The 14,530-nt window shown below is 35.5% G+C and overlaps 1 protein-coding gene across 1 annotated transcript; it reads left to right on the plus strand.

Moving 5' to 3' along the window:
* The first annotated feature begins 134 nt into the window (after positions 1-134).
* On the plus strand, positions 135-9,471 carry LOC116286834 (uncharacterized). Its single transcript, XM_031693424.2, has 7 exons — positions 135-276; positions 957-980; positions 7,991-8,011; positions 8,470-8,577; positions 8,692-8,727; positions 8,839-8,871; positions 9,047-9,471. Exons 1-7 carry the CDS (start codon positions 225-227, stop codon positions 9,145-9,147), a joined length of 375 nt encoding a protein of 124 aa, XP_031549284.1. The 5' UTR covers positions 135-224; the 3' UTR covers positions 9,148-9,471.
* Positions 9,472-14,530: the final 5,059 nt, after the last annotated feature.

Below are 14,530 nucleotides of genomic sequence, written 5' to 3' on the forward strand. Positions count from 1 at the left end.
AAGAAGCAAAACCAATCGCAAGAAGGAGCTCAGGCTATTTGTGCTAATTTTAAGGCTGACAGCCACTAAGATTCCAGATCTCTGAGTCTCAATTTTGCTTTGTATTACAAAACCCTTATAAAAGCAGGGATCCTGTAGTGTTTTTTTACAGTTCTTTCTTGAGCAGAGCGGTGAAACAACTACAGTTTACACTGAAGACAAGAAAGCTGCAATAGTTCTCCAAGATGAACAAGTTAGCAGTATTTTTCGTACTTGCTTCATGCATCGCCCTTACATGTAAGAATACTATATGTTATGTTTTCATCTACGTAAATCTTTTATATCAGTTTTTGAATTGCAAAGCTTTTTTGTTTTCGTTTATGTGTATTCATAAGTTGATAGAATTTAAAACAGAGTGATAACTGGTTTTGCCTTTCGTAACTTTTCATCGTGTTAAGAAAAATTTTTCTCTTTTTCTCGTCTTTGTTTGTCAATGTTAGCGACAAGATTCAAAGATATGGAAAAACACTTTCATTTTAATATCCTGTCTTTTTTTCTCCTCAGTTTTAATCAAAGTTTTTCAACAAAAAATATTTTCAAAACATTTCAAATTGTAGCATTTAAAAGACATGGTTTTTTTTACTTCATGTTTCTTTCCACACTTAGATTTTCAAAAGACATTTTTGTGAAGGCAGTGAAAAAAATGATAGGAGTTTTTAAAGCTTTTTCAAAAAAACATGAAAATTTTTAGATATTTTGGAGAACGCTGAGAGATTATTTTGGAAATATTTTGGATATAGTACATTGAGGTGCTATCGAGAAATAAAAGGTTTGAGAAACACGTTGTAGCACCTGCTTCGTAAAAAATTTAGAACAGCTTTCATTTTTCAAACATCATAACTTAATATTGTTTTATTAAAGAAACCGCCTAGTTCAATGTTCGCTAAATTTAATCTCATGGGTTTTTTTTATTCTAGGGGCTTTTCCAAATGAAGAAAAAAGTAAGTAAATATACGGATTTTATGTGTAGTTTTTGCGTGCGTTGTTTGTGATGTTAAGGATAAAAACAGCATGCACAAATGGATCACATACACACACATCAAACTTTTGATTAATATACTTTCCTAAGTTGGTTATCCGTATCACTTCTAAACCCTTCAAAATCCAACTTCATATAGTTTTATTCACCAGGGAAACCTTTGTTCAAGAGGATAAGATTAACAACTACCATTTTCTCTTTCAACACCTCTTTACAACCAATGCATTGAAAATAATTTTCGTCACAGTAAATGTATATAAATGCTACAAATAATCGTTTTTAGAAGGCTCAATTTCACTAAAGTTAAAAATGAAACATTATTGTAAATTATCCAGATGATTTACTCATGATTAACGAGGGGGAAAAAAGTTTGTAAGAGATGATTAATATTTTCCTGAAAGCGTAATCTATAGCAATTGTTTACAGTGCGGATACGTTCCCGACTTTAACATGTCAAAAAAATCTATCAACGTATTCTTGAAAATTAAATATGGCATTTTAATTCTATTTTATGTATGATCCAACTTATTATTATTTCATGTTTTTTATTTAAAACATACTAAAAAGCAAAACTTTATGGGGGAAAAAGTGTTTTCTCTCCCTACAAGACCGAAGGCGGAAAAGGACTTCGAGTTTCAAATCACTCCAGAATTCACATCTTCCAACATTTTGGAACCGCCAAACTTTCAGTAAAAAGAATTACAAGAAAATATGGATAGATTTGCTATTCTGTTGTAGTTTAAATTCTGTAATATATCTTATCAAGATTCTCTGAATGATTTTCGCATAAAACTCGTCCTCGCCGCTTCTACCTTCAATTTTCCGTATAATTCATGGTTGTTTTGCGTAATATAAATGGTTTCTTATGTACTTAAGAAATGTCAGCAAAAATCTCTAATATAATTACAATTTAGATTTCTCGTTTTTCATACTCCATTTTACCATTTATTTGCTAGGTCATTTTTCTTGATTTATAGCACATTATTGTACAGTTCTTTTTTCCTTCCGCCAGGTTTTTACCGGTCTTTTGAGCGTAGGATGAAACAGTAGTTATTAAAAACCAACGACGTTAAATCGGAGTTCTCTATTTCATTCTCAATAAACACTTCTAGGTGTCCGTTTAACTACGCTAAAAATATCCGGAAATCATTTTGCCAATTTTTCGTAAAATAATTTCTGATAACATCCGTCGGTTCAGTTCTACAAAATATAATAAAAACGGAGAAAAAGATAATAACGAGACAAGTTCACTGTAACTTATCCATAAATAAAGAAAGATAAAGTAATATTAACTACGTAAACACGAGTAGAAATTTTATTCGCATTAGCATCACAGCTCTGTATAAATATCTAGGCTATCAATATTTTTTGCCATTGCTTACAACAAACTAATAATTTCTGACTTAATCTTCTCTCGATTTTTATTGAAATTGCCCTTTAATATGAAGTTTGCTTTTTTGCCTTTCCAATTATCAAATAAGACAGATAAAATTTTCACTTTATTACTCACCTACTGTGTAAACATTGGTGCGTTTCTTTGATTATTTATTTATTTGTCTATTTGTTTTTTTCACTAAATCCGGAAGCAAAATCTAATAAAAATTACCTGGAATGTTTGGATAAGAATAGATATAGTTCTGCGTTTGAATTTCACGTCTATTCGCTTCCTTTTTTCTTCCTCTGTTTTCTCTTTCTTTATTCCACTCCTTTCTTCATTCCTCGCAAGGGCTTAATATTCCGGGCGTGATCACTAAACTTAGTCTTACTTATTCGCACTTCATTCCCAATTATTGGATTTAAGAATCAGTTTTTGGCTGTAATCACAGAGTTTCCTGAGCTTTCCCGGTAAATATTTTTGTATGAGATTTTTAGATAAACTGAGCCGATGAAGCAGCTGGAACGGTTCAAAATTCTCCCAGGTAATAAGCTAAAACATACGCCCTTAAACTATATAACACTAGAGATGGCATTTCCTGAGACCCCACGCTCCTCGCCCCGAGAAATATTCCAGCAAAGAAAGGACTTGACAGAATTTAGCTGTCACCCGACATCATTTCAATAAAAGAAAGAATAAGAGATTAATCCTAGTAGATTGAATACGGTATCCTCAAAATGCTTTTCGACAGAAACGTCAAACATTTCCGCTTTCCTACTGAGACTGATAAACAATCTGAATTACAAGCAGTTTGAATCAAAACAATTGGGAGAGTCAGTCGGGCTATGCTAGACTTGCAGGAACTCGCTTCATTATTTTCAAATTTATATCTCATTTCCTAGTTTACTGAGCGTGTAAGTACTTAAGAGAGCCGTTCGAAGGCCTAAACGAAAACAACTATTGGTATCTGTATTATTTTTGCTTCTAAACTAATTTTATTGGAAAGAATTTTGACTGAAAATAAGAGTTGGAACATCTGTTGTATAGACTAAGATATATTGAATGAATAGGCGATCGAAGTTGGATCTTTCGTCAAATATTAAACATGTTTCAAAACGTCTTATATACACTTGACTCTAAAACTCGCATCCTTCAAGCATATTACATTTTTTATCGATAAAACTATAGTTCTCAAAGATCTCTCACAATTCTGTCAACCCTTCACCAAAGTACAAGAACCCGATGCTTTTTGGAAAAAAAATTTCTTTGCAAATCTTAATTTTTCTCTTTTATTAGAGTTTGCAAGTGAATTGCCTTTGTTTTGACCGAAAGCATCTGTCCTTCTATGGAATGGTAGATGTATTAACATATATATAATCATTTTTATATATTCATATACTTACTATATATTTTTGGATATCTACGAGATAATGCAAACCAAAATTCGTTCATTCCCTTGAAAAAAATTTTTTTCAAATTAGACTACATATTTTTTTATTGATGTTAAATATCTTTTTCAATCCAAACTTATCGCATTCAAAGTCATTATAGTTTTATTTTTTGCATTTTTACAGTATCTAGTCGATAGTTGATTTAATATTGCTTCCAAGATCAAGTAGTGTGGATTTTTTTCAAAAAGGTTTCTTTCATCTCAAAAATTGTTATCGTAGGAAAGACCTAACAAACTTGAAGGAAATCATGAAAGATGTTTATTTTTTATCACATGATGTGAAAAAAAACTGCGAGATATTAGACTCTACTCTTACCAGTCCTTAGACCAGCTTTCAACGGTCAAAATACATCAATACTATTTCTACTAAGTACATCGCAGTAAACATTAACAAGGCTTCTCACATCTGGAACAAATGTTTTTTCCCCAAAAAGATAACCTATTTCCCATCCTTTAATGCTTAGGATCAAAAGGATACGTTTAATAATATTCATGTATAATTCCTACAAGACCCAGTCGACGCGTGAGGTTAATCATTTTGTCAAAAAAGCCCCAAGGAGTATAGTATATTATTTGATCAAGAACTACAAACGTATCAAAAGCTTCATCTTTTGTCTATTCAAAACAGATATTAATCGTGAACCTCTTCGTGAATTTGCCGTGCGCGTATCAATGAAACGGAAGGGCTTACTTTTTATTTCCTTGTTCTATCAGCGATGTACAATCAGTAGATCTCTATCATTGGGTAGTTGAACTGCTAAATATCTCGATCATTACAGTCTTAATATAAGGGAGCAAGGAATTCATTTGCGTTGGGGAAATTAGCTTCAGAATCCCCCAATCCACATCCCCCGCATTATTGATTCCATCCATCTCAGTCTTTCCGCGCGCGATTCCAATTATTGCCTATCTTCTTTAGTAAAGATGGCGCAAAGGAGAAAAATATTTCTTTAGCGCTATCCTAATATAGTTCAATATATGAGGGATATAGCTTCGTGTTCAACATCTTTTTCCACTGATAGCGTTCGTTATTTAGAGTATCCCTACATTTTTTTCTGCCTTGAATTACCATGTTCTGTCGAAGGCAATTCATTCGACTCTCTCATCACTTTTCTTTCTTTCTTTTAAAAGAGGAGAAAAAACGCATGGAATTCAGTCTTTCACTACTGCAGTGGGACTAACCCATTACATTTTTAGTAAAGAAATAAGTCAAGGTTTATCATTTCATTCTAAATAGTTCAAACTAGTTCCATCGATCTCGAAGGACGGGGGGACAATGGGCACGACATTTCCGGATTCATTTGGTGGAAGAATTCATAGCGTCGCTAGCGAGTCAGTTATAATTATTTTCTCTTTAACCTGGCATGGGTTAGATGGAGTTTGAACAGGTGTTATCATACAAATTAGAATAAAATTTATATTATTATTAAGATTTAGGAACGCAGTGAAAGGACGCTTGTAAGGAACAGCAACAGCGATACTAATGAGCAAGGGAACGGGACCATGCAGCAACTAAACTGACAACAGTAAAATAATAATAAAATAACTCCTATAGATCTCGCGTTCTAATTGGTTGGGAGCGCGTGCAATATTCACACAGCAGGCTCGTGCAATTTCTATTTCGTCTTCCGTTTTTCCAAAATAACGCCGATTATACTCTAATTTATATTTTCGCTATGTGCCTTAGAAATGCCCACAGCATGCGAATGCGTTGTCCTATTTCTTCACTTTCAAAAGCAACAGTTAAAAACAAGTACAGCTTCAAAAGCATCAACAACTGCCGTAGCAGCAACGACAATAAGCATAACACTCAGTAACTGCAGAGGAAGCAGGCTGCTAGCTAAAGGCATGCAGTAGTAACTATAGTACGACAGCAAATAACAGAGTTTCGTTCAACAAAACCTAACCCCGCCGCTGAACCACTTAGTCTCTTTAAAGACAAAAACATGATATCAGCACTGTTCCAGTACTAAGGCTTAACGCTTTTATAACTATATTTCAACTTGTATACACTAGGATACAAATGACTAGTGATCAGATAGATCAGTCATTACGATTAGCACGCCTCCGCATACGAGTACAGGTATTTAGCTGAAAAAATCGCCATAGGCAATGGACAAATTCCATTACAAAATAGAAACCATTTGTCTCGATTTACCAAATAAATGAGAATGAATAAGGAAACGCATTAGAAATGTTAAAAGCATTATTCACCTTTATCCTTAAAATGAAACCGGAGAAGACTACTTTGATCGCGGACTTCCTTAAGCAAAGCCATTTAATGCAGTTACCTTAATACCGAAATTAGAAAAAATTGAAAGCTTAATCATAAGAGCAGGCTAGCACTGTTATTATCTGCAGTACACCTAATGATCTGATACTGTAATTATTTAAGTCTTTGAACAGAAAAATTAAGTAACAGCATTAAGTGGGCAATCATTTACTTTAGGTTTCCCTAGCACAAATTTACTTGCAAAAACGTCTAATATAGCTTAACAGTCTCGTCAGTCAATGTCTAGGATGTATGGATGTTGAACTTGTTTATATATTTATATGCGCCTAAGTCAACAGCGTTGAAAATATTTCAAATAATATACTAATATATTGATAACAATCTAATAATCTAGTCTAATTTACGTTACAAGTTCGAATCTCAGGTAGACATTATTCTGCGGATTGTGAGTTGAGCGTTATGTGCATAGAATATTGAATGTAGTGGTAGTGCGTGTGAGTGAAAAGTGTCCCCAATTAGTGCGAAAGCGCTAGAACGACTAGACACTTAAATGAAAGCGATTTTTTTTGTTGTCCTTTTAGCTTTTTTGTGAATGAATATCATTTCAGCCGCCACTTTTCTTTTAACGCAAATCTCTTTATTCTACTTGGCTCTTCACAATATCTTTAATGGCGCTTTTCAACTTTGAATATAGATAATTTCAAAACGATGACTGATCGAATATCATGTAAAACCAATATCGAATATTGTTTGTTTGACAAAGAACAATATACTCAATGCTCTAGAAAGAAAATTCCCACCAAAATTTTACCCTTGCACGTTATATCGGACTGATGTTTGTGATGGGCTTCCTTGTTAATATAACTGACAAATATGAACGATATATCTTTATCATTGGAATCTTTAAAAAACAATTGCAAACCATCGCGGAATGAACCTGTTTATTCGTAGTTTTATTTTGAGAATCTGCTGCGAAGTTGAAGTGGCTATTTTGGATGTCTTGGATGAACTTGGATGAATTATTTTCGCAATTTCTTGCTAAAATACTTACATTACTACCGTTATCGTTGAAGTTGAAGTGCGTTGAAGTTTGATATCGCGATTAGAAATTGAAAGACCGTCAATCAAAGAACTGCAACTAAAAGAAGCAAATATCATCTTGAGAGAGATTTTGTCCTGGATTAAAGATTTTCATTCAGGCTTAAATCTCTTGTCAAGGTGATTTTTTTCTTTATGCAGTTATTTGATTGACGGTCGTTGAAATGCTAGTCGACGAACGACACATCAAACTTCAAGGGTCGCACTTCAACAATAATGGTAGTAACATGCAAAATAAGCAATCTCGATCCGAAAAATTGAGCTGTGCTTTCCTGGTTGTTTAAAATGCTGCATGGGAATAGCTTACTGGCAATTGAAAGATTTTATGGCTGATTTGTAGCTAAAGGCGTTGACCAATCCCCGTGCGACAAGTAAGGTAGTGCCCAATCCCTACCCATTTGGCTATGGTGGTATAACTTTGGCTATTATAAGTATCTATCATTCGTTCTTTTAGTGGCCAAAAAAGGAAAAATAGCGGCCATATTCAAAGACCTGATTTAGTAGAAAAAACATTGCTTGTACCGTAGCACTTATTGGACACCATGGTTAGAATAAAGATATTTGTAGGCACTTTACCTAAAAATGAGGACTAGACATTAAGACTAACTTGATTTAAATGAAAGGGATTAGTTACTTAGCATCAATTTGTGCATCAGTGTCGAATAGAGCATACAGGCATACATTACATACATACTGCACGGCTCGAACACACTACTTGTTATTGTGGTGCGATGTTTTTGCTGCATGGTTATGTATGCATAGATGACTGGATTACCTTTCCTCCAAATTTCAAAATGTCTATTTTTATATTTTCAGGAGAGGCCGCAGCTCCTAGAGGTAAGAGTAACATACATAGAGTATGTGGATGTTCAAGGGGGGATCTAGTGAAAGGGTTAGCGCAGCCTGACGTACTTTCTTAAGTATCTGCACCTCCGTTTTGCGAAACATCCTGGATCTTCCTGCCCTTGATTTTCCTGCCCTGAACTTCATGACAAAAAATTCGTTAACGTTAGTTCTATATTTGCGAAAAAAGATTTTTAAACAGATGTTCGGGTATTGGACTTTGGTCAACATTGAAAAATGATGAAACAAGAAAAATACGGTCTCAAAACTGTACAAGAATATACAGTGATGCCTAGATGATGAGCTTGTTAAATCGTTTCAATACTAACTGAAATATTTTTAAGGCTCGCTACATATATGCTTATATACATAAAGAAAAATTTCTTGACCATATTTTGAAAATATGAGATGCAAACGTACTAATATTAATATTATTGAATATTTCTCTGCAGCAGAAAGACGTAACGTAGTCGACTGTTCACCATCAGCGGTAGCTGCTCTTCGACACTATGGCGTCGATGTTTCGCAAAGTCACTTATGTGGGCCAAGCTCAAAGAGATGTAAGTAATACCATGGCAACCTATTACCATGACAACCTATAACCATGACAAACTACTGGAAGTGTCTCTTTTGGCACCTTAAGTAGCTAAGATTTTCATTTCTCTCTTAAATAGTCGCTTCTGAATTTGGACGTATTCTTCGACGAAGAGGTTAGTTTTCTATTAAAACATTTTAACTGAGAACAATTATCCATTATTCAAAATGGATTTCAATTTCCTGTGAAAATTTAGTAATTAATTCAGTATTGTCTTGAATCTTAGAACTGGAGTACGAAATTTCAAGACCACGCTTTGGTAAGTCACGTGACAAGTTAAAACATTCGTCGTCAAATATTTTATGATAATAACAAAAATAATAAGAATAAAAATAACAATATAATTATTTTTATTGTGAATGAAGAAATTCTGATCAGTGTTTATTAGATATTATAGATTATTTTTATTGATTACTATTTATATTTATTGACAGCTCGTGGAGAATTCAATGCTTGCTGTAGCCCAGACTGCGACTGGCTTCTGACTTACCTGGAAATCGACTCCACCGTCGTCAAGTGCATTGACAAGAAATAAGCTTCTCCAAGATTGGAAACACCAATTTAAATCACCAACCACTAAATTAAAATCAACACACATAAAGAAAATAAATAGAATAATCTAGCTTGAAATAAATAAACTAGGGAATAAAAAACAACCAGTGAAATAAAATTTGGATCCTCACACCGAACATAACCAGATACTTGTACTTACAGCGCATGCCCAAGAGTTCAAATAATGACGTCACAAGGAAGCCATTTGAATGTCGTTCAGCAGGGTACTGTTGGGTTATTTGAATTTTTGTGTACATACTGGCATAACTAGACAAGAGTAATAAAAAGACCTGCAAGTCACCTTGAATGTTGATGTTTGATCTCGTCGCCTATTCCGGGGCCTGCATGGACGTAAGGCTTTCCCATCTCAGACTACGTGTTATTCTCTTGAGAATAAGGCTCTTTGTGAAGTTGTACACATATTCATGCTTCTTCTCATGCGCAACTGTTAAAAAAAGAAATGATACTCTAGGGAATGACACGTCGTCCGGAATGGAAAACATTACGCCAAAGCCTTTTCCTTCCCGAGATATAGCGGTCAATAATATGAATCTTGAAAAGAAATTCAAAAATCAAAACTTGAACTTTAATCAAAGCTTAATTCCACTCCAAAATATATCAGACCCAGTGCACGTAATTGCCCTATTTCACTATGACGTCACATCAAAACAATCTATTGTTTAAACGCAAAGGATCATGGTCGTCGGAGGGGGTCAAATCAACGCAAATTCACCGAAAATTGTTCTAAAACCCGTATCAATCCACGAAGAGAAGTAGAATAGCCAACAAACGCTCAGAATATTAGACCATTATAGATTAAAATGTTTTGCTAGGAGCAAATTTTGTTGAATTTTCTATTGGGTTGGGCGATTCTATCCCCCACATAAGCAAGCATTGACGTCATAGTGAAATAGGGCAATTGCCTACCAACATTATTTACAGGAGTATCGATCCTACCAAATATCAAATTACTATGTTCAGCGGTATTGGTCAGCGGTATTGGTCAGCGGTATACCAAAATACCCAAAATTTTACTGAATATATAAGTCACGCAATATAAAGGTCACGGAATTCCCATCTACGTTCCAAACGTAACGCGTGACTAGAAGTAACTGAATAGCGAGTATAACATTTCTAGCAACGATGCGCGCAACAGACCTCTTCGGCTTGGGGTAATGTTTTCCCATTTCAGACCACGTGTCATTCCCTTGAGAATAAGATTCTTTGTTTGAGCTGTATCCATATTCATGTGTCTTCTAATGTGCAACCGAGCGCAAAACTTAAACAAAGAAATGATACTCTAGGGAATGACATGTTTGGTCTGAAATGGGAAAACATTACGTCAGAACCGAAGAGGTCTATTACAGAAAGAAAACCAGTGTGATATCTCATAAGGACGGCAAGAATGTGCGCAACAGTGGAATCTTGTGTACAGGTTTTGAAAGGCGATCCCAAACAGAAGAAAGAAAGCTTTGACACGTTTTCGCAAGAACTGAAAAGTTTTGGTGGGGACAAGTTAAGATTTGAGAATATGACTATTTCCCTTGGATAACATTAGAGTTAGCAAGAATAGAACCCACCCGTCTTCAAGTGGGGGCTGTTGTAGCTGGGAGGACGTTTCAATTTCAAACAAGTATTATAGGTAGCTATGAAAGAATATAAGGAAGGGAGAGACAAGAAATAAAGGGTTTTGACACACAGCTCACGACTAGTTAAATATAATTCCCCTTGTATAATAGTTGAGACTAATCTCAGAAGTTAGGACTGAAGTAAATCGAGATTCATGAAAATGTGAGTTACACGAGGAGCAGTAAAATACCCTAGTTACCAGGCTGACTTCAATTCTAAGTCACGTGTGCTACATAGACCTCGTTCTCATGAAGTGTAACGCTATAACAGGTCAAAAAAAAATATTTTAGCTCGAAAGATACTGTCTCAAAACATATCGGGTCATATGTCGCGAAACTGATATTCTTCGATTGCACGTTACGTCATCGCGGCCATGTTGGTGCCATTCAACAATCCATTGTTAACGGCACCACAATGGCCGCCATGTTTTTATCTTTTGACTTTCTTGAGAATGCTTGCAACCCATCAATATGCAATGGGTCTTCTCTCGTAACAACTAAAATGCTATCAGAGTGCTAAACGGGGTTCGAATCACGTTGTACGGAAAATTAAACGATGAATGATTCTTATTTTCACGAAAAAATGATTGTTATTGCAATTGCAAACATAACCCTTTACCACCCTGATTAAATGCCCGGCAATTTTCAATTTTTTATAATTTCTTGACTAAAACGAATTCTAATCGAATCTGTCCCATTATCAAGTTTTCAAGTCGAAAATGAAAAACGAAGAAAAAATCATGATCAATACAAAAGCTTGAGTAGGTATCATGTTTAGGCCACCCATCCAGGTACTAACCCTCCTCAGACGGGCTTGACTTGAAAGCCCAAGTTTTTTCCACTGGGCCACGGTTCTATGAAATTAGAATAACAAAAGGTGTGAAAACAATGCACCAGATAGACTAGACTTTTTAACGATATTTTTTCAACCGATTCCGTGCGTGGCAAAGATGCAAGGGATTAGCCGATATGGTCTGGGGGCCGGCTGGTCTCTCCCCTGATGCTTCGGCTAGAACATTTTATTGCGTAATTCGTACACCCAAGGGCAGAAGGATTTAATCGCCGTCAGGTCCGAAGTCCATACGCCGCCTCAGCTCTGCGGATGTCTCGGGGGTATGGCAAAGTTGAATCGATTTTTTATTTTTATTTTTCGGTGGATTCCGGTTCAAATCCTACCTTATGAAGAGAAGTTTTTCTTTCTATTTTCCTCTCCCCCTTTTTTCTCCATAAAATTGTTTATTTAATTCAAGCCCATACTCCTGCCTAGAAACATCTTACTGAGCTCTTACTCCACTTGGTTTTCTCGGTATTTTCTCTATATATTGCTTGCAACAGTTGCTATGCTTTCTGTTTATATGCTGGAGCTACTGATTGCATGACTGTCCTACCCAGAAATGTTGCCCAGACCCCCATAACACCCCTGTAGTAAGCTAGAAGTTATACTAAGTGAGTTCAAAACCCTGTTAGCCATTCCGAGGTCGAGAAAAAATCAAACGCCCTTTGGCAAACTCGTGGATACTTGTTGCACTTTTCGAAGATTGGTCTTCCTGTGCCCTCCTTATGCTTGTTGACATTCTCAAAGACTCTAAATATTTCGCTCGATAAAATATTTTAAATACTCAATTATCTAGTAAGATGAGTAATCGTCCTTTTTATTTTTATTTTAACACCTAGTTCTTCGCTATTTTGTTGAGTTTGAAAGCGATTTCTGTGATAAATTAAATCTCTGAACTTCAATTAATACGAACTACAAAAGACGACTACGACTTCGATGGAGTCAACTTAGTACAAGCCAGAGTATAATTGGAAGAAGATCTATTTGAAAACGCTTTCTCTGTTTTCAATTTCAAATGCGGGCTGTGTGTTTTATTCCAGGAATCATTCGACCTACGAGCTCAAAACTCAATACAAGATAATCGGCCGTTTATGATAAAATCGGGACGATCAACATAAAGCGTTGCGTTATGCGTGTTGATTTACATTACTACTTATCTTGACCTTCAGGGGTCACGGCTCCTACATTTGTTTCGAATGAAACTGTTTATTTACACTGTGAACTAAGCAAATATTTTATAGAAATTCGTTTAGAAATGCTATTTATTTTGTCTTCATCCAAGTCGGTAAATTAATGATTATTTATTGGAGCGAATTCTCGTTAGACCTTCGCACATTTCAACATACAATCTGAGCATTGCTTCGGCTGTTTGTAATCTTGTACAGTATAATGTGTTGCGATCAATCTACTTTTTATTCAGAACGTCTTATTTAAATTACAAAACTGGCCGAACTTCCTTCAAAACTCCATTGGAATTGTTCTTCTTTTCGTCTTTTGCTATTTTTTGCTACATCTACATTGATAGTTTTCTTAAGAAGTCACTTGATCACTTGATCAGTAATATTAAAACTTCGCTCGATCGAGTTTATGAGATTTTATTGCTGAATACCGCCGTGACTTTGAGCTGTCTCTATGGAGAGTAAAGTCCTCCAGAGCTTGAAATCAGACTCTCTTCTTGAGTTCTAATTAAAATAGCTTTTTTCGATATATAGCCGGCTCGATCTACGAGTCTCAGTCTGAAATCGAAATGTTGACGTTGTACCTAATAAGCGTTTTTGTTTACTTTTTTAAAATACATCAGAAAAAAAGGTCTAACTCATTGAAATTTTATTTCAGGCGTTAATTGTATAATTTTACTTTAACTTGCATCTTTCCTTGATTCTTTTAATATGAATAATTCGAAGATAAAACTATGTGAGAGTGTGCGCATGCACAGTCATATGCTATATGTCATATGATACCATAGCATTGACTGAAACCCTATATCCATCTATCAGACTGTATGATACACATTTGTAGCCCGAATTGATATACTCAAATAAAAGCCATATTTCACAACCACCAAGGAACAGAAATCATTACATGGTGCCAGAAGTGAAAGGTAAAACATACATCGACATTCGGTAAGTGGTTAAATCAGATACCAAGACAGGAAATAAAAGAAAACAGCTAGCAGACCGAGTCAGTGATAGAACATCATGGCCGCAGGGTTCACGCCACCCGTTATGAACTGGCAAACCAGCGATATCAACGACGAATTCGCCAGATTCAAGCAATACTGTAATCTAATTTTCAATGGCCCATTTGCAAAAAGGTCAGATAATGAAAAATCCTCGTACATCCTACTATGGATAGGCCGTCAAGGCGTAGATATCTATAATAGTTTCACTTGGGACAGCGAAGACGAGAAAACAAATCCCGAGGACATTTGGTCAAAATTTGAAAAACATTTAGCGCCGAGAACAAATTTCAGGCTAGCTAGGTACCAGCTACAGCAGATGAAGCAATCAAACGACGAGAATATTGATGATTTTATGACCAAATGTCGCAATCATGCCAACAAATGCAAATTTCGTGACCAGCTTGAAATAAACGAGCGCTTAATCGAGCAGCTTATCATAGGCACCAAATATCGAAAAGCACAAGAGCGTATACTAGAATATGGAGACGACCTTACATTAGATAAAGCCATAGATATAGCTAGAACATATGAAGCTACATTAGCGCATGTGGCCCAGCTCCAGAGTGATGATGACAAACATGTTCAAGCTGTCAGGAAATACGAGAATCGGCACAGGAAATGCGGAAATTGCGGAGGCGAACACGCGCCAAAGAAATGCCCCGCATATGGTTCGACTTGCAATTTCTGTTCAAGATTGAACCACTGGGCTAAAGTATGCCGT

This window comes from Actinia tenebrosa, unplaced genomic scaffold, assembly GCF_029948245.1.
Source record: "Actinia tenebrosa isolate PJP-AT-01 unplaced genomic scaffold, QUT_ActTen_1.0 PGA_scaffold10__47_contigs__length_13832649, whole genome shotgun sequence".
Classification (NCBI taxonomy): Eukaryota; Metazoa; Cnidaria; class Anthozoa; order Actiniaria; family Actiniidae; genus Actinia; species Actinia tenebrosa.